Source organism: Primulina huaijiensis, chromosome 5 (assembly GCF_012295235.1).
Source record: "Primulina huaijiensis isolate GDHJ02 chromosome 5, ASM1229523v2, whole genome shotgun sequence".
Taxonomy (NCBI): Eukaryota; Viridiplantae; Streptophyta; class Magnoliopsida; order Lamiales; family Gesneriaceae; genus Primulina; species Primulina huaijiensis.
Window position 1 is genome coordinate 19952118 of NC_133310.1, and position 19916 is coordinate 19972033.

The following is a 19916-nucleotide window of genomic DNA, read 5'->3' on the forward strand; positions in this document are numbered from 1 at the left end:
AATCAATCCACCATGTGCTATAAATCATATTAACCATATTAGATTCATAGCAGACAAATGAAGTAGGAATACCTTTATTTTCAAGCCAGTCTTTAAATTTATTGCAATCTTTCTTCATGTGTCCCGTCTTCTTACAGAAGAAACACTTAGATTCTTTCTTAATGTCAGGTTGAGGTGGAATTATTCCTTTCCCTTTTCCCTTGACTTTGGCTTGCTTCTTAAATTTTTCTTGTGTAGTCATAAAGACATTATCACTTGTTTCCATCAACAACCTTCCTTCCTCTTGAACACACATGGTCATTAATTCATTAATTGACCATTTATCCTTATGTGTGTTGTAAGAAATTTTGAAGGGTCCATATTGCTGTGGAAGAGTGCATAAAATGTAGTGCACAAGAAAAGTCTCAGACATTTCCACTTCAAGTGTCTTGAGCCGAGCCGCTATGTCCCACATTTTCATTATGTGCTCTCGCACACCTCTCACACTGGTGAGCCTTAATGAAGAGAATTTCATAATTAGGGTGCTTGCTAGTGCCTTATCTGAAGACTGAAATTGTTCATCAATAGCCATCAGTAATTCTTTGACATTATTATGCTGGTCGACAGAACCACGCATGCCAGCAGAGATTTTGGTCTTTATGAACATTACGCAGAGTCGATTAGATCGCTCCCATTTTTCATAAAGATAATAGCAGATGATTCGTCTTTCCGTATAGCATAATCAATATCCATCCACCCTAATTGAAGAAGAATTCTTTCTTTCCATATTTTATAGTTATCGCTCTTTAGTTCGGGAATGTCACATTTCATATCAGAAAAACTCGCAGATTGCATAACTGCACAAAATATCATATACTTAAAATTTTGAGACAATATCATGTTTTACCAATGTAATTCATGTTTTAAAAATCTAGTGACATAAAATTTGCCTGTAGGCTAAAATTTTAATTCAATAAAATTTTTCTTTAACTTTATGATAAAACTATCAAAAGGTATTTTCCTAAACTCCTGAGGGTAAATTAAGAAAAATATAATTTGATATTTTAATCTAATTAGTTATATAAATATAATAAAAATCCTTGTGAGGTAAAATTTATTATGTTTATATAATTAATTACAATTGATGTCCATTATGTGATCCAAATCCACTTAATGCATAATTTTTTTTTCATAATTAAGGATGTTGTGGCTATTCCTCAATTATTTAAAATTATACGGTTCACCGGACAAAATTGGACAAAATTTTGGCTTTACTTTAATACATACTTTATATAATAATTATTTAGTAACATAATCAACATTTTCCAAGAGTGCTCTCAGGAAAGATAGGTAGTGTTAAGACCCTTTAAATACCTAACTCCTAGTCAGAGCAACGTTCCTCAGGGAGACCAGTGGCTAGTCAAGGCAATTTCAACCGATCTTTGAAGTACTCCCTCCGATTATGTTTTCTTTTGTCACCTTATAATTATTATTCAACTTAATTATTCACATTTATGTGAATCTTTATAAGCCAAAAATTTTCATTAAATAACTTTATATTCACATTTTTACTTAATATGAACAAATACGTTCCCCATCAGTTTTTCTCTTCAATCAGAGTATTGATAAAGTAATGATCACATTTACGTGAAAATGTGGGCTCCTCATCAGTTTTTATCTTTCATCAGAGTAGTGATAAAGTGAGGATTATTTGTTCATTTGTGAACATCTGAAATATTTTATAATATTATATTCACATCTTACTTGATATGTTCATTTCAAATTATAAACAACTCAATATAATTTAATATGAACATAATGTGAATTACCAAAATAATTTTCAATACAATTTGCATTTTAAAAAACTTCAAAAATAAATGCAAGTATAATATTAAATTTGCATGTACACATCAAAGACTTATCCATAATATTTGACATTATATAAAACATGCAAAAATAATTTCTAAACATGTATTAGAATATGTCGAACTTGAAATTATTTTTAATATGTACAAATTATTTAACCAAATGCTATATATATACCGAATTATACATATAACTTAATAACACATTAATCATTATTTATTTATTTATTATTAATTTTATTTAAATAATAAATATTTTCTTTACGATAATTGATTTGTCAAATTGTGGGTCANTCTTCTTAAAAAATTGCTCTCCAAAAAATTTTGTTTTATTTTTCAAATTCAGAAACTTTATACAATTTTCAAGATCTCATCCGAGAACTCCGTAGTGCAACGTGAAGAAATTTTTCACAAGAAATTTTCAGGTAAATTTCTTAATTTATGATATCCAAACTTTCATATTTACGTAAACTTTATAACTTTAAGCTTTTACGCAAAACTTTTCCGATATCCAATTTTCAGAAAATGAAAACAATATTTTCAAGGCAGAGGTATCACGGCTCTGATACCAAATGTTAGATATTATTCTCAAAATCATGTTTCTACGTATTTATAAACATGATATATAATATGCGGAAGCTTAATCGAGAATTACCTCCAGCCATTGAAAACTTTGAAATTCTCTGCTTTTCTTCTCGGTTGAAGCCTTCTAAGCACTTCACGTTCTCTGTAGATGGTGTATATTTCTTATGAAGTGTGTGCTTAGGGACCTCAATCGCTCTATTTATAGGCGTTTCTCATACCATCGATGAGTTATTGCGGGAGCCGAGATTTAGAAGGAGAGTCGTGTACGCATCTAAATTTTCTTGGCCGTCGCCAATTTCAATTTGTACACGCTACTTCTTTTAACATGTGTCATATTTCTTACAAGATAAAGTCAAATTTGTGTAAAAAGGAAAAAAAAAAGACAATTACAATTTACTTGAAATACTTTCTTGTTTCAGATTTTGGAAATATTTTCCACTGAGCTGGTTTTCTAAAATGTTCGAAAGAAATATTCTTTGTCACCGATGTATCGTTTGGTTACTGATTCAAATTTCAACAGTTTAGGTTGTTCTAGCTATAAACAAATAGCGAGTAGTGACAGCAGAAGCTTTATGTTTGAATCTCCTTTGGAAACTCAGATTTATTCATATTCGGAATCCCTATCTCATAGAGATTGTGAACAATCGAGTCTTCATTCAATAAAACATTCCATTCGTCATCTTTCAATATCTTAAATATCTTTTTGGATTTTTCTATTGTAGTAGAGCTCTTACAATATTATTGGATTTTTGGATATTTTTATGTAAGCCTTATATCATTGGACTCCATGTCTTAAATTCGATATATCTGTTCAATCATATAATAGCCACATTTGATTTTGCACTAATTTTATTATAGTTTTTAAAATAGAGCTAAATTAAATAGATTTTTTTAAATATATTTTTAAAATTTTGATCACATGTTCTTCTTTTTAATTTTTTTTCTCGGATTTCATCTTTCTTAGTGGCATCAGACTAGATGTATAAGGTAGATTATTTGCCGTCCCCTTACATGCGCACAGAGAGTCTAGCTCCCCCAGCAGGCTGACCAGCGAGCATTCTACTGATTTGAATGGGGAAAAAAATAAAACTTTTGGATTTGCCACTCTCATGCACATATTCATTGCTGGCCTTAATAAATAGTCAAGCAGACAATTTAACGTTATTTTGCATGTCGAAGTTCGGGTTTGCTGTTAGCAGTTGTCGCATCCATTTTTATCTGTAACAATCCCTTTGAAATTTGACCATTACCAATGTGATTTTTGCTCAAGTTTCTTACTTCTGCTATTAAGATTAAAATATCCCAATAATCTTCTATTTCTAGAATATGTATATTATGTATATATATATCTCTGAATTGTAGCCATAATAGTAGCACTGAATTGTAGCCATAATATTAGCCATAATTTTGGTTTGTAAGATTATATATATTACCTACGGGTGAATGAATAAGAGCAAGGGAATACCAATTCTATCATGGTATCAGAGCACTAGCAGCCTAGCAAGCTCTTACCAATTTTTTTTTCCTTCTTTTCGATTTCTTCAGCCATCATAATCAGCCTCTTTCTCCGATTCTTCTCATCATGGCCGACGATGGCAAAATCGATCCCAACTCTCCCTATTATCTTGGGTCTGGAGATCAACCTGGAAATATGATCACCCACGTGATCCTCTCTACTGAAAATTATATTGCCTGGGCTCGTGCAATTAAGCTGTCTTTGAAAGCTCGTCGAAAGTTTGCGTTTATTGATGGGACAATCACCAAACCGATGGAGAAGAAGAAACAACTCGATTGGGACACTGTCAATTCTATGCTTGTTTCATGGATCACGCGGACTCTTGATCCGAAATTGGCCGCCTCCGTTCCTTTTCATGATGAAGCAAAACGCCTTTGGGACGATCTTGAGAAGCGTTTTTGCGTGGCCAACGGTCCTCGTCTTCAACAATTGAGGGCCGATATCACCAACTGTAGGCAAAATTCAAATATGTCTATTGATGATTATTATACTCGTTTGATGGGATTGTATGATGAATTGGATCGTCTCAAGCCTCTCCATGCGTGCGAATGTGGTAATTGTACCTGTGATGTTGCTGGTCGATTCGCTACGGATCGGGAGGAAGAGAAACTCCATCAATTTCTCATTGGCATTAACGATGAGTTATATGCAACGGTACGCTCTAATTTGTTGTCCACCTCACCTTTACCTGATCTCGATCGTGTGTATCAAGCATGCCTACAGGAAGAAAAGTCTCGGGGTATTGCTCGAGATAGAGCGGCCAAGGAGGAAATCCATGCGTTTACTCTCCAAACTGCACAACCCAAGGCTCGTTTTACCCGTCTTGATAAATCCAAATTGTATTGCTCTACTTGCAAGCGACTGGGTCATGATAACGATTCTTGTTTCAAAATTCATGGATATCCGGATTGGTGGGAAGATCGTAACCGTGGAGTCCAAGGCCGTGCACGGCCCAACGCACAACCACCTCTTGCGGCTCCTCCAAATGCTCCTCGTGGTCGACCCAAAGCCGCGGCTGCCATGGTCGTGACTTCCAATGATGTGGCAGGTGGGGGGAGCGATTCAGTTGATTCATCTCATGAGTCTCCTGGCCTTTCTATGCATGATTTAAAACCGGAACAGGTTCAGATTTTATTAAATATGATAAATAATCACCAGCATGATCAGATGATGGGTGAGCTCTCTTCCTTTTCCTGGATTATTGATACTGGTGCTTCTCACCATGTTACTGGCACTGAATCATGTTTGACAGACACTCATCATATTCCGCAATGTTCTGTTGGGTTACCTAACGGCGCACATGCCATTGCTACTAAGGCTGGCCGCGTTTTGTTGACTGATGGGTTGATACTAGAGAATGTTTTATTTGTACCACAGTTCCATTTCAACTTAATCTCGGTGTCACAACTAATTGATGATTCTAAATGTCTTTTACAATTCACTGCTTCTTTATGTGCTATACAGGACCTACGCTCGGGGAGTGTGATTGGAGCCGGTGAACGTAAGGATGGACTCTATTATTTTCGGCGGATTCCTACAGTGTGTGTGGTAACGGTTCCAGAGATTTCGGATTTTGAGTTGTGGCATCGCCGTCTGGGGCATCCGTCAGATAGAGTAGTCAAGTTAGTTCCGGCTATTTCTTCCAGTACATCTAGAAAGAAATTGAATAAAGCATGTGATGTTTGTCCTCAAGCAAAACATAAACGTGATAGTTTCCCTGTTAGTGATAGTAAAGACAGCCGAATTTTTGAACTCATTCACTGTGATTTATGGGGCCCGAACACTATACCCTCTTCATGTGGAGCACATTATTTTTTGACTTTGGTGGATGATTTTTCAAGAGCTGTATGGGTTTATTTATTGCGTTCAAAAACACAAGTTTATCAAGTTTTTTGTTCGTTTCTTTCTATGATTGCCCGCCAGTTTGAAACACATGTCAAATTAATACGGAGTGACAATGGTACGGAGTTTAAATGTATGTTGGATTATTTTGATACACATGGCATTATTTTTCAAACCTCTTGCGTTGGGACTCCTCAGCAAAATGGTCGTGTGGAACGCAAACATCAACATATTCTTAATGTGGGTCGTGCTTTGATGTTTCAAGGCAATCTTCCTATTACTTTTTGGGGGGAATGTGTGCTTGGTGCGGTGTATCTCATTAACAGAACTCCGTCTGGCTTGCTCCAAAATAAAACTCCTTTTGAAATTCTCTTTGGCAAGGCACCTGATTTTAATGAACTTAAGGTTTTTGGTTGTTTAGCTTTTGCACACAATCAAAAGGCCAAAGGCAATAAATTTGCTCCTCGAAGTAGGAAGTGTGTTTTTATTGGTTATCCACATGGGAAGAAAGGGTGGAAATTGTATGACATTCAGACAGGTGACATCTTTGTTTCCAGAGATGTAAAGTTTCATGAAAATGAATTTCCCTACCAGACTGTCTCTACTTCTCAAGTGCCCGCCTCTTCCTCGTCGCCGCCTGATTCTAATGTGGGGATTGATGTTGATCTTTTGGATGACTTGGAATCTGTTTTGGTTGATGACCCCGCAGCCCCTGCGATTGGGACTGATACTGTATTGGAACCCACATTGCCTCCCGTGCCCCCTGCACTTTCGTCTCCTCCTGCATGTGCCGATGCCTTGGGGCGCGGGTTGCGGGATAAGCGTCCCTCTGTTCTTCTTCGTGACTTTGTTACCCACACTGTTCAAACTTCGAGTCCATCTGAGTGTTCACCGTCCTCTACTAGCTCCTCAGGTACTTCTTATCCTATAGCACATTATGTGAATTGTAATAAGTTTTCTCCACGACACCGTGCTTTCCTTGCAGCTATCACTGAGGGCATTGAGCCTCGTTCTTTTAAAGAAGCTATGCAACATGAAGGTTGGCGCGAGGCTATGCAGAAAGAAATTGCTGCTTTAGAATCTAATGGCACTTGGGAAATGACAGTTTTGCCTCCTCATAAAAAGGCTCTTGGTTCTAAATGGGTATACGAAATTAAATACCATGCAGATGGGCAAATAGAGCGTCTTAAGGCCCGTCTGGTTGTTTTCGGCAATCGTCAAGTTGAGGGGGTTGATTATAACGAAACTTTTGCTCCAGTTGCGAAAATGGTCATTGTTCGTGCCTTCTTAGCAGTTGCAGCGGTCAAGAATTGGGCTTTGCATCAGATGGATGTTCATAATGCGTTTCTGCATGGTGATCTTGATGAAGAAGTTTACATGAAACTTCCTCCTGGCTTCAACGATCGCACTCCTGGCTTAGTGTGTCGTCTTAAGAAGTCTTTGTATGGTCTACGACAGGCTCCGCGGTGTTGGTTTGCTAAGCTAGCTGCTTCTTTGAAGACCTATGGTTTCCTTCAATCTTATTCAGATTATTCTCTGTTTACTCTACATCAGGGATCGGTTCAACTTAATGTTCTTGTGTATGTTGATGATCTCATCATTTCTGGTAATGATGCTTCCGCTATTGACCATTTCAAGGCATATTTGCATGAGTGTTTCCATATGAAAGATTTGGGTGTCCTAAAGTATTTTCTTGGTATTGAGGTTGCCCGTAATTCAGAGGGCATCTTCTTGTGTCAACGAAAATACACTCTTGATATTATTGCTGAAACTGGCTTATTGGGGTCACGTCCCGTTGGCTTTCCCATTGAGCAGCATCACACATTGGCTCTCGCCAAAGGCCCTTCGCTCGCTGATCCTGACAGGTATAGACGACTTGTGGGTCGTCTCATTTACTTATCCTCCACCCGTCCTGACTTGGTCTATTCAGTTCATATCTTGGCTCAATTTATGCAACACCCTCGTCAGGATCATTGGGATGCGGCGCTCCGTACGGTCCGTTACTTAAAAGGATGTCCGGGTCAAGGCATTCTTCTTCGCACCGATTGTGAGTTATCTCTAACAGGTTGGTGTGATTCAGATTGGGCTACGTGCCCTTTGACTAGACGGTCTCTTACTGGTTGGATAGTGTTTCTCGGGTCTTCTCCGATTTCTTGGAAAACCAAGAAACAACATACGGTGTCCCGGTCTTCTGCAGAAGCCGAGTATCGCTCCATGGCCGCAGTCACTTCAGAGTTGAAATGGCTCAAAGCTTTGCTTTCAAGTTTGGGTGTCACACATTCGCCAGCCATGCGCTTATACTGTGATAGTCAGTCGGCACTCTACATTGCTCAAAATCCTGTCTTTCATGAGCGTACAAAGCATATTGAAGTTGATTGTCATTATGTACGTGATGCTATCCGCGACGGTATTATTTCTACGTATCATGTATCTACTGAGGATCAGCTTGCCGACATATTCACCAAGGCTCTTGGCAAGCGCCAGTTCTTGTATTTACTTGGCAAGTTGGGCATTTGTGATCTTCATGCTCCAACTTGAGGGGGGTATTAAGATTAAAATATCCCAATAATCTTCTATTTCTAGAATATGTATATTATGTATATATATATCTCTGAATTGTAGCCATAATAGTAGCACTGAATTGTAGCCATAATATTAGCCATAATTTTGGTTTGTAAGATTATATATATTACCTACGGGTGAATGAATAAGAGCAAGGGAATACCAATTCTATCATCTGCATTTGTTTCTTTTATGCTGTAGGCCTGTTCTTGGTTTCATAATGTCAGATCTTGAGGCCCCATTACGCCCCAAGAGAAAGAAGATCTGGGTGGATTACTTTGTCCAATTCCGATGGATAATAGTCATCTTTGTTGTTCTTCCCATTTCCTTCACATTGTACTTCCTCACTTACCTTGGGGATGTGAGGTCTGAGTGCAAATCATTCAAGAAGCGCCAGGAAGAGCATGATGAAAATGTCAAGAATGTTGTTAAACGCCTCAAGGAGAGGAACCCCCAAAAAGATGGTCTAGTCTGCACAGCCCGGAAACCTTGGATTGCTGTTGGAATGCGCAATGTAGATTATAAGCGTGCTCGACATTATGAGGTTGACCTTTCTTCCTTCAGAAACATTCTTGACATTGACAAGGAGCGAATGATTGCTAGAGTGGAGCCTTTGGTCAACATGGGTCAGATTTCCAGGGTTACTGTTCCAATGAATCTTTCCCTCGCCGTTGTTGCAGAGCTTGATGATCTGACTGTTGGTGGCCTGATCAATGGGTACGGAATTGAAGGAAGCTCCCATATTTATGGTCTGTTCTCGGATACAGTTGTGGCTTATGAAATTGTTTTGGCAGATGGTCGGTTGGTCAGAGCCACAAAAGACAATGAATACTCTGATCTTTACTATGCTATCCCGTGGTCTCAGGGGACACTTGGACTTCTTGTTGCTGCTGAGATTAAGCTTATACCTATTAAGGAGTACATGAAGCTAACATACAAGCCAGTAGTGGGTAATCTAAAGGAGCTTGCACAAGCGTACATGGATTCCCTTGCACCCAGAGATGGAGACCAGGATGATTCTGACAAGGTTCCAGACTTTGTTGAGACCATGATTTACTCTCCAACAGAAGCTGTGTGTATGACAGGAAAGTATGCTTCTAAAGAAGAAGCAAAGAAGAAGGGAAATAAAATCAATAGTGTTGGTTGGTGGTTCAAACCGTGGTTTTACCAGCATGCCGAGACAGCATTGAAAAAGGGGGAGTTTGTTGAATATATCCCTACCAGAGAATATTATCACAGGCATACAAGATGCTTGTACTGGGAGGGAAAGCTCATCCTTCCTTTTGCAGATCAATGTTGGTTCAGATATCTGCTTGGTTGGCTGATGCCACCTAAGGTTTCTCTGCTCAAGGCTACTCAAGGAGAAGCCATTAGGAACTACTACCATGAGATGCACGTCATTCAGGATATGCTTGTTCCTCTTTATAAGGTTGGAGATGCTTTGGAGTGGGTTCATCGTGAGATGGAGGTATGCTTGTTTTTCTTTGTGTGCTATAATTCCCACACGATATATTTCCTTATGGTTTTTTTTTTCACAATATATTTTGTTTTAACAAAATCTTCTTGATGTGAGTGATCGAGAGAGTTAAAGATGCTCCATCCTCGTGTAAAAATTTACCTCTTAGAAATCGTTGAATCCATCCAAACACTTTTAACTAAATTCCTTTTAAGGAATGAGATCCGATGATCGGGGCCTTGATTTTTTATTTCATCATGATCACAATCATAAGAAACTATGACATGTGATTATTATGTATACCGATGGTTCCATTATTAAGTATACTGATGGTTTCCTCTTTTCAGTTGTATCCCCTCTGGCTCTGTCCTCACCGACTGTTCAAACTGCCTGTTAAAACCATGGTGTATCCAGAACCAGGATTTGAGCTACAGCACAGGCAAGGTGATACATACTACGCTCAAATGTATACTGATGTTGGAGTCTACTATGCTCCGGGACCCGTCTTAAGGGGTGAAGAATTTGATGGAGCTGGAGCAGTTCGTAAAATGGAGGACTGGTTGATTGAAAACCATGGATTCCAGCCTCAGTATGCTGTATCTGAGCTCAGCGAGAAGAACTTCTGGAGAATGTTTGATGCAGGTCTTTACGAGCAATGCAGGAAGAAGTATGGAACTGTTGGTACTTTCATGAGCGTATATTACAAATCAAAAAAAGGCAGGAAGACCGAAAAAGAGGTTCAGGAAGCTGAGAAGGAGATACTTGAGACACCTGATGCTGAAGCTGATAATCCCGGGGATTATTGAGTGTTGTTCTTGTTGATTGGTTTTGGTAGGGTCGTCAGTTTTTCCCCATTTTCTGTTTCGAGTTTGGTGTTTTATTTCTCTTATTCTGCGTTTCTTTCCACTAACATTTTGAGTTCCATTTCATGATTTGTAGTTCATGACTGTGTAGGCCTCATTCTTGTGGGCAAACTGGGTGTAGAATAAACCTGTATCCTCTTTAACGTTTATCTCAAGATGGCGAGTTCTCTCTTGTACGACGATTATTTGCACTTTGGTTAAACTACTAAAATACACATGTAATTTTCTGCTATAAAGTCTCTTTTATGATCCATGCAAATTTTATTTTCTCAAACGTAGAAATAGACTAATTTTACGAACTTTTGGGCATGTAATCTGATCTGGTTGCCTGCATATAAGATCATGGAATTTATATAAGCATTTTTCAGAATTGGATGGTATTTGAAATCTTGGATTTCTAACCACTTTGACCACAAATTTGATCCATTTTTGTCTGATCACACCTGTTTTATCGCTTTCCAATTCTTTTCCAACGAACCCATCACGAATTTGATGTCAAATACTTGCTCTATCAATTCGATAGTTTTAGATAACAAATTTGAAGTCCTATAATTTCAGAACTTCAGCTCAATTATACCTAAGAAAATATGCACTGAATATGAGTTTGGATACAAAGATTTTGGTGGATTTATAAATCAAAATGAAATTACTTCAAATAACTTTTTATAATAATTGGCTTTTGATATGTTAAATAACAGCCACCTCAAAAAATCATGGTGTTTTATAATAATTGTTGGGCGATAAATGATATGCGAATCTAAACCTAAATAAGATTTTGGTCAGGTTGATGTAGTTTTATACATCAATGAGCTTATGATAATTAGCAAACGACGCACACGCGTACATGATATAATCGTTAATAGATGTGTTGATTCATAAAATTTTGTTATCATTTTTAATTATTATTTAAATACAAATAATATAATTTTATTAAATATGGGATTTATAGAAATAATATGTAAATTTTTTGAAATTTTAAAGTAAATGATATATCGTAGTTCAATTATCTAAATGAACAGAATATTTTTATAAAAACTAGTTGATGTCACAAAATCGGACCATATCTTCTGCTTTTATAAATAATATAGATATTAAATAAAATGGGGATATATTGATGTTTAATAATATTGTGATGTAAAATTCTTAGCATTAAATACAAAAATATGCTAATATTCTTTTAAATTAATATTATATTATAGTATATTAAATGGTAGAATAGAATTGCCCATTTATTACATATATAACAATATCGTAAGACAGATCAGATACCCAAATCCTCGCCTTTGAAATTTCTTTCTACTTTGTTATCTCTCCGAGTATCATCCAAATTCCAAACAATCATTGTTCGCGCAAACAATGTCTGGGAAGTGGAGCAAATTGAAGAAGACGTTGTCAATAAACGCCACCGGAACCGCCGCCGCGGCGCCCTCTTCTAAGCTTCCGCCAACTGTCCCCGATCAGTCGAAATCTCGGCCTCCCACCTCGTCATCCTCCTCCTTCTTCTCATCCCGCCTCTCCAGCAGCTTCAGCCTCAGCTCTTCGTCCAAGGTCCGTTTCGCTGCATCTATTTCTTCTTTGATCGTTGTTATTATTGTTCTTTCGTGATTTTCCGGCTGCGTAATTGGTTCTCGCGGTGGTTTTTGTCTTTTCTCCTCCCCTGACTGAGAAGTACGTCATCGAGAATGACAGCTGTGGTCTCGAGAGATCTGCGAGTATTTTGCCTGTTTTGTAACTGAATTTCAGAGCGAAACGAAATGCATGAATTTTGGCTTACCACAAACGCCCCTCGACTTTGCGTCTAGTTGTGGCCTTCGGTGTGAGGGTAAATTTGGTAATTGATGTGTTGTGATTCGTCACGTTTCTTGGTGGGTTAAATAAAATAAATAATCGTAGACTGAGAGGCCGCGGCGTCACTGTCGCGTGATTCACTTATATTAAATAATAAAGAATTCGATTTGTAGTGGAAAAGATATCTTAATTGACTACATGTGACTCAAAAAGATCATCAAATTCAAGGGTCTTTTTGGGATGCGATTGGGTGGATTTTTCATAGCATATCTCTACGATGAGTTGTCCTCTATTTTTGTGCTCAGTTTTTCATAATCGAAGCTACTAAGCGTACAAGTTATTACTAGTAGGCATCACCTTGTTCCTGGATTCAAATGAATGATATGTTGTTGGTAAAATTTACAGATGAGTCACGTTACGTCCACTTGTGTTTAATTCTAGTTTAAACTCGAAGACTGTCCATTGATCTTGTTAATATTTTCTTGATTGCAGAAGATTTGTGCTATATGTCTGGGGATAGTGAAAATTGGGCTGGGCCAGGCCATTTTCACAGCTGAATGCTCACACTCCTTCCACTTCAGCTGTATCTCCAGCAGTGTCAAGCATGGAAATCATCTTTGTCCCATTTGCCGCTTGAAATGGAAAGAGATCCCATCCCAACTTCCTGATATCAACGCTAACGTCGATCATAACACGCATGGCCAAGGCCAAGTCTCACCACCTCGGGCCATATTTGAAAATCACAACTATCCTCGTGCACAGCCTGAGCCCTCTCGCTATTCGGATGATGAGCCCCTTCCTGTCATCCGTACAGATACGACACCAGCATTTGAACATGCTCATGCTCCCTCGAGTAATTTAGTCATCAAGGCCTTCCCCGAATTTCCGGCTGTTGCTGCTGCAGAGTCAGTATCTGACTTTGCAGTTCTTGTAGGTGTGCGGGCACCACCACTTTTAGATGCCACAGATCAAGTGGACCGTGCTTCTATTGATCTTGTTTTGGTTCTTGATGTTAGTGGCAGCATGGACGGCGCGAAGCTGTTCCTTATGAAGCGTGCTGTTTATTTTATCATTGAAAACTTAGGACCTGGTGACCGTCTTTCTCTAGTTTCCTTTTCATCCAGTGCTAGCAGAATTTTCCCGCTGCTTAGGATGACTGATACAGGTCGTGAAGATGCCAAACAGGCCGTCACTTCGCTAGATGCGGGTGGTGGAACAAATATCATTGAGGGTCTAAAAAAAGGGATCCGAGTTCTCAACGAAAGGCGTGAGAGAAATTCAGTTGCAAGCATCATTCTCTTATCCGATGGAAAAGATACATATCACAATGATGCTATAATTCGTGGTCGAAAGAATCAGAATTCCTCGACCGAAACTTCAGTTTTGAACATATTGTTGGCTTCCGTTTTTTCTCAAAATGGAGAGCCCGTAAACGATGCCCGCCTACCTACTCTCCCCATCCACACATTTGGGTTCGGTGCAGATCATGATTCTTCAGCTATGAATGGCATATCTGATGCATCAGGTGGCACATTTTCCTTTATTGAAACAGTTGACACTATGCGAGAAGCTTTTGCTAGATGTATTGGTGGTCTCCTCAGTGTTTCTGCTCAGGAGCTTCGGCTTACTGTCTCATCAGCATCCAGTGGAGTGAGAATTAGATCGATTTCATCTGGAAGATATGCGAAGGAAATTTCAGAGGGGGGACTAATAGGCCTTATACACATAGGTGACATGTATGCTGATGAGGAAAAAGAGTTTCTTGTCAGTTTGTCGATTCCACCGTGGCTAGTTTTGAAAGGAGATGAATGGGTAAAAAGAATGTCGCTTCTGAAAATCACATGTTCGTTTAAAGATACCGTGTCAAAGGTGACGATGCAGGTGGAGGGCGTGTCGGTTGAGGTATCCAGACCTAAGGTTTTGTCTCTGGCTGAGAACATATTAAGCCTGGAGGTAGATCGCCAGAGGAATCGGCTGTGGGTGGCTGATGGTATCTCAGAGGCACGAGCAATGGCCGATGCAGGAAATTTTAGTGGTGCTCAGGCCGTGCTAAGTAACAGGATGTCGTCTCTACTTTCTTCTGCATCAGCGCAAGCCGGGGACAGCCTCTGCAGTTGGCTTCAATGTGAACTGATGGAAGTTAGAGAAAGAATGGCAAACATGGATATTTACAATCGTACAGGCCGTTCTTATGTGCTATCAGGTATAAGTTCACACTCTTTGCAGAGAGCCACAACCCGGGGTGACTCGGGGAATCTTGCATCTTTGGGATATGAGACTCCATCGATGGTGGGGATGGTTTCGAAATCGCAGAATCTGAGTTTACCGAACCCACCATAGCTAGCGTTTCATACTCGACAACATATCAAGTCAGCAAGTCTCACCCATTACAATTTTTATATTTCTTGATCAGTTAGTTCTCATTCAACAATAGCCTCCTGTTGGAAATTTTTTTCCAGTTTCTTGCATTAGACTCTTTCTTGCTGTTTTATTTCGTGTTTTGGTGACCCTTGTCATGGCCTTGTGGAGAGATTTTGGTACTCCACTCTTGATGATAATTTGATTTTGTTATCCTCGTCGCCTGATAAATGGGAAATTTTGCTTGTGATTATTTTATAATCAACATTGATTAATTGAAATTAAATGGAGTAAACGACAAAGCACAAAAAATGCATTCCAAATCCTATAACCTTATTCTTTTTTAATCCTTTAAACATATAATCTCATATAACTGTAGGGGCAATTGATTTATGTCGAATTCAAATAACACTGTGTGAGTTCAGCTCGACTCGACTCGGTTTTATTTTTTTGTTTACAAAGTTGATATAATAATCTATTTTATATAGTGCACATATCTAGTTACTCGTAATCGATTAAATAAAATTGACTCATTTTATTATATAATTATATATTACATAATTATATTACATAATTATATTATATATATATATATATTATGAACTCGAGCAGAGAATAAATTGCGAGTAATTTGTATTTGCAACCGTAGTCCATTTGTCGTCTACAGTATTATAATATTAAAAAATAGATGCTAAACTTCAAATTGCGCCGACTTTAATTAATATATAATAAAAATAAATAAGAAGGAAAATAATAAATAAATAAATAAATCTCTTCCGTCCTGTGATCATCGATACTTTTCTTGGAAGTTCTCCAATTCTACAATCCAACTCGAGGTCCCTATCCCCTCTTGAACTCGATTCATGGCCTCCAGCGGACACAAGAACATTAATGCGAAGCTGGTATTTACGTTCTCCGATCTCTTTTGTGCCCCCCCCCCTCTTTCTTAGGGTTGATTCATGCATTTTTTTCAGTGCATTTTTCAATCTGGGTCTGCTTTATCTGCTTCAAATCGTATTGGGTTCCTTGTGAATATAATTAATTTGTTGACCTCGAGAATTGAAATCGTATGTATCTCGACAAGGAGTGTTGCAAACAATAGATTATAGACATTTGGGTTTAGTTTGACTATTTATGTTCGCACTAGTTCTTGATCAGTGGATTGATCAATTATGATTCCTTAATTTCCAACCTTTGGCTATTATATGTAAAAAAATTTCTATGATGATGGTATAATATTTTACTGATTTTGTTTCTATGCAATTTGTTGGTCAGTTGTTGGTAGGTAATGCAATCAATTAATTCAGTTCTTATCACTCTGAATGACCCATTAAATTGTGGATTTGTGTTTTCGATATTATCCGTGTCACCAAATATGATTCTAGATCGAGACTTACTCTCATGCTTAGGTTACACGAGTCTAACAGCAGGTAAACTTTTTTTTTTTTTCCCACTTTGGTCACCCAAGATTGAAAAAATAATTTTTACAGTCTCATAAATAAATCAAAGTAGTAGACTTTGAAATTATTGAGATTAAACTTTAATAAACAGCTCAAGGTAACACACATTTTGACCTGTATGAAGCTAAATTCCATTAGTTTAAAGTAGATTCTTATCCACTTTGATTGGTGGTGTATCAGTTTCTATTTGTTCACCATGATCAACGATTCTGGTATGAAAGATTGGATGACAACGCATGTTATTTATAAATGTTTGAGTGAGAATGAATAATTTTATATTTTGTTGTTTAACGAGGATGTTGATTGATTGGATTTGATGTTTTGTAGTTAGGTCAAAGCAGGAAAGAAAAATAGTTATTATGGTTTGTTAGGCACTGATGCCTTTAATTATGTTGATTTTTTCTATTTTTTCAATGAGAATTTAGTTAAGTATCCATCTGTTTCTCTCTCTTGATTAGGTTGCATATTATACTTTAGTTTATATTATTCTTATATTCTATCCCTGTTTTAATTTTACCACCATCTACCAGTGTTAGATATGTATTTATGCCTCTAGGTGCTTCTTGGAGATGTTGGAGCTGGAAAGTCTAGCCTAGTTTTACGTTTTGTGAAAGGGCAATTTGTCGAATTTCAGGTTTGATTAAAATTGTTTTCATGGATTTCATAGTAATTCGTGCACTTCTTATACTTTTCTTTTTGAGATTGAATTTACATTCTTTTTGAGATTGAATTTACATTCTTGATATTGTAGGAATCAACTATCGGTGCTGCCTTTTTTTCACAAACTGTCGCTGTAAGTGACGCAACTGTCAAATTTGAAATATGGGATACGGCAGGTCAAGAGAGATACCACAGCTTAGCTCCAATGTATTATAGAGGAGCTGCAGCAGCCATAATTGTCTATGATATAACAAATCAAGTAAGGATGCTGCTACCATAATTGTATTTGGCTGGTTGATATGTATGAATTATTCTGTTTTGTGTTACAATTTGATCTGAACCACTTAGGAAAGCAATATGCTTTTACTATTATAAAGGGAAGATTTTATTTGTTGTGAATTGACAAATTGTTGCTGCACGTTGTGATGCTTTTCGTCTTAATAGTCTGTCGACTTTGTAGGCATCCTTTGATCGGGCCAAAAAATGGGTTCACGAGCTCCAAGCACAAGGTAAATTCCCTTTTACCTAGTAAGCTAATTTGGCTGCAAGCTATTGTGACCTTTTTCACTTGTGGGTTTTTCTTGTGTCGGAAGTGTCAATATTCATGATTTTACGGACCAGAGTGATGGCTGAAAAAAGTGAACTGATGAAACCTTTTATTTTTTTCTTTTTTACCTACGAGAAGAATCTCTCTTTATGCCCTAATTTACTTAAGAAAGGGTTCTTATGGAAAGAGAAAGCCTCTTTTCGGAAGACCACAATATTGTCTAAAACTTTGAAAGTGGAAATAGGAGACAGGATTTTATAAAAGCTACTGATTAGTATCTGTTTCTTGGAGAGTTTTCAATCTCGCCATCTATCTATCTATCTATTTACAGTAGGTTTTCTGCTTTCGTTTGTTATTTATTTAGTTTTATTTCTTTGGGGCAACTTTTTTTCGTTTTGTGGCATCAGGTAACCCAAATATGGTGATGGCCCTTACTGGGAATAAAATGGATTTATTGGAAGCAAGGAAGGTGGCAGCAGAGGCAAGCAGTCACTTACTTTTTGTTGTGTTACTATGTCTGCCTCCTTGATTTCGATTTACTTGAATGTTTATTTGGTCTCGTGCATTTCTACTTAGAATAAGCTAATATTTTTTTGAGCATGCTCATGAACTTTGTGCAGCCTTAGTCACATGTAATTTATAAATAGTGTTTTTTTGGAGCGATTGATTTGCATGAAAATTCGTCAGTTCTTGATGTATGGTCCAAACTTTATACCAACACAAATCTTTTGTGATCATTAGTTCAGTAACGTGAAACTTCTTTCTTTCTCAATTAACTAGCATTTTCACTATTTTCGACATGTGTTCCTACTTACTGGTACATTGTGGTTGCCCATCACATCCTATGGCCCCATAATAGCCTATAATCATGCACACCATATCAAATCCCATCTCAAATCCGAAATGTACTATCTGACAAGAAATTTTTTTCTCTGGCATAGTACTTACCTTTATTTGAGCATCAATCCACCATTATCATCTGTAAAATGTGAATATTTACTGCAGGAGGCACAAACTTACGCGCAAGAGAATGGTCTTTTCTTCATGGAAACCTCTGCCAAGGATGCAACTAATGTCAATGACCTATTTTATGAAATAGGTAGGTTCATAATTTCTTAGAATATTATGGAATTCCTTGACAGAAACAATGTGAAAACAACCAAAAGTAACTATTTTGAACTGAATGGAATAGCCAGAATATATTCTTGATAAGTTATGATATAATGAGCAGTTGCTTACACACTCTGAGCATTACAGTATCTGGTCTCGGTCGACTGCTTTTTCATTCTAGTTTGTCCTTGTCATTGATTTTTTTTATCGTTGTACTTTTGCATTAAGTTGCAGTCAACAGTTTTGAGTCCGTCCTTAGCTCATCTTTAATTCTTCAGTCAGAATAACATTGTTTCTGTGTTATTTGTTGGCCAATATTGTCTTGCATATTCGTTTACATGTGTTGGTTGAATCTATCGACAGCAAAGAAACTGCCACATCTGCAGCCGGCAACAAACCCATCGGGCATGGTTCTTGTAGATCGAACAGGGGGGAGTGCAGCTGGTACTTCTTGTTGCTCTTGAGGCATTGCTCATTTCCCATCAGAGTCAAATGTATCCAAAAAGAACGTCATCGTGCAGATTACTTCGGCCGCGTCTGCCCATTTGTTTTGTTTTTTGAAACATTTGTTTTGTTTTTACATTCCTCGAAATGTATGTATAGGGGTCGAACTTTGGTCAAGTAATTTTCGTCTTACTGGCTTCAATGTGTCTAGTGTTTCTGTTAATCAATAAATTTGAATTTTATATTTCTGTTGGATCTCCGATATATTTACTGTTTAAGTGTGATATTATCTGAATATTTAGAGATTAGGATGTAGGAGTGTAGAAGAATATAGAAAGAATATATTAAATAGAACGTATTAGTGATTAAAGAATGAATAATACAATCTAATTTATAAATCTATCATCAGTCCTATCACATGGAAAGTAATCTCAGCTTAATTTAACTTTGTAACATACTAATAATACAATGTTGAGAGTCTTGGTTATTAATAAACAGAATATTCAGTATTTCTCCACAAGTTGAGTGGTATATGTTTGTCAAGCCCAGGTTGGATTTCAACTCTTTAAAAGTAGGCTAAGCAAGAGCTTTTGCCAAGATATCTGCAACCAGCAAGTGATAAAAAAGAAAGTAGTGAAGAGCAATTATTTTATTCTCAACTTTTCACTTGAGAAGTGTTTGTCTATCTCAGACATGTTTGGTTCTATCGTGATACACATGATTTATAGGTATTCGTATGATTGTCTGATTATCACACATCAATTCTATGGAAAGATTGTTTTCCAATCTCTATTCGTTGAGTGGTATTTTAATCTACATTCTTTCTGAAATTTCATTGACCAAAATATGATATTCTGCTTCTGCATTACTGCGAGCTACAG

The 19916-nt window shown here is 37.4% G+C and overlaps 3 protein-coding genes across 4 annotated transcripts; all 3 read left to right on the forward strand.

Annotated features, from left to right (window-relative positions):
* The first annotated feature begins 8518 nt into the window (after positions 1–8518).
* On the forward strand, positions 8519–10891 carry LOC140976908 (delta(24)-sterol reductase-like). Its single transcript, XM_073441321.1, has 2 exons — positions 8519–9817; positions 10153–10891. Exons 1-2 carry the CDS (start codon positions 8570–8572, stop codon positions 10609–10611), a joined length of 1707 nt encoding a protein of 568 aa, XP_073297422.1. The 5' UTR covers positions 8519–8569; the 3' UTR covers positions 10612–10891.
* Positions 10892–11902: 1011 nt separating this feature from the next.
* On the forward strand, positions 11903–15027 carry LOC140976909 (E3 ubiquitin-protein ligase WAV3-like). 2 transcript variants are annotated; one of them, XM_073441322.1, is made up of 2 exons: positions 11903–12216; positions 12949–15027. In XM_073441322.1, the coding sequence occupies exons 1-2, from the start codon at positions 12025–12027 to the stop codon at positions 14794–14796; spliced, it is 2040 nt and encodes a 679-aa protein (XP_073297423.1). In that variant the 5' UTR covers positions 11903–12024; the 3' UTR covers positions 14797–15027. The 2 variants fall into 2 exon arrangements, with proteins under 2 accessions (XP_073297423.1, XP_073297424.1); XM_073441323.1 differs by lacking the exon at positions 11903–12216 and adding an exon at positions 12235–12848.
* A 525-nt stretch (positions 15028–15552) lies between these two features.
* LOC140976910 (ras-related protein RABF2a-like) lies at positions 15553–19279 on the forward strand. The gene is made up of 7 exons (XM_073441324.1): positions 15553–15716; positions 16831–16908; positions 17026–17193; positions 17395–17443; positions 17889–17962; positions 18487–18580; positions 18955–19279. Exons 1-7 carry the CDS (start codon positions 15678–15680, stop codon positions 19053–19055), a joined length of 603 nt encoding a protein of 200 aa, XP_073297425.1. The 5' UTR covers positions 15553–15677; the 3' UTR covers positions 19056–19279.
* The last annotated feature ends 637 nt before the right edge of the window (positions 19280–19916 follow it).

What these genes read in the sequence shown, in the direction of transcription:
- LOC140976909 (XM_073441322.1), top strand. Translation starts at nt 12,025, where the DNA reads ATGTCTGGGAAGTGGAGCAAATTGAAGAAGACGTTGTCAATAAACGCC. An exon ending in GCCTCAGCTCTTCGTCCAAG is followed by an intron (nt 12,217 to 12,948) that starts GTCCGTTTCGCT and finishes TCTTGATTGCAG; the next exon opens with AAGATTTGTGCTATATGTCT.
- LOC140976910 (XM_073441324.1), top strand. Translation starts at nt 15,678, where the DNA reads ATGGCCTCCAGCGGACACAAGAACATTAATGCGAAGCTG. An exon ending in AGAACATTAATGCGAAGCTG is followed by an intron (nt 15,717 to 16,830) that starts GTATTTACGTTC and finishes TTATGCCTCTAG; the next exon opens with GTGCTTCTTGGAGATGTTGG. An exon ending in CAAGGAAGGTGGCAGCAGAG is followed by an intron (nt 17,963 to 18,486) that starts GCAAGCAGTCAC and finishes TATTTACTGCAG; the next exon opens with GAGGCACAAACTTACGCGCA.
- LOC140976908 (XM_073441321.1), top strand. Translation starts at nt 8,570, where the DNA reads ATGTCAGATCTTGAGGCCCCATTACGCCCCAAGAGAAAGAAGATCTGG. An exon ending in GGGTTCATCGTGAGATGGAG is followed by an intron (nt 9,818 to 10,152) that starts GTATGCTTGTTT and finishes TCCTCTTTTCAG; the next exon opens with TTGTATCCCCTCTGGCTCTG.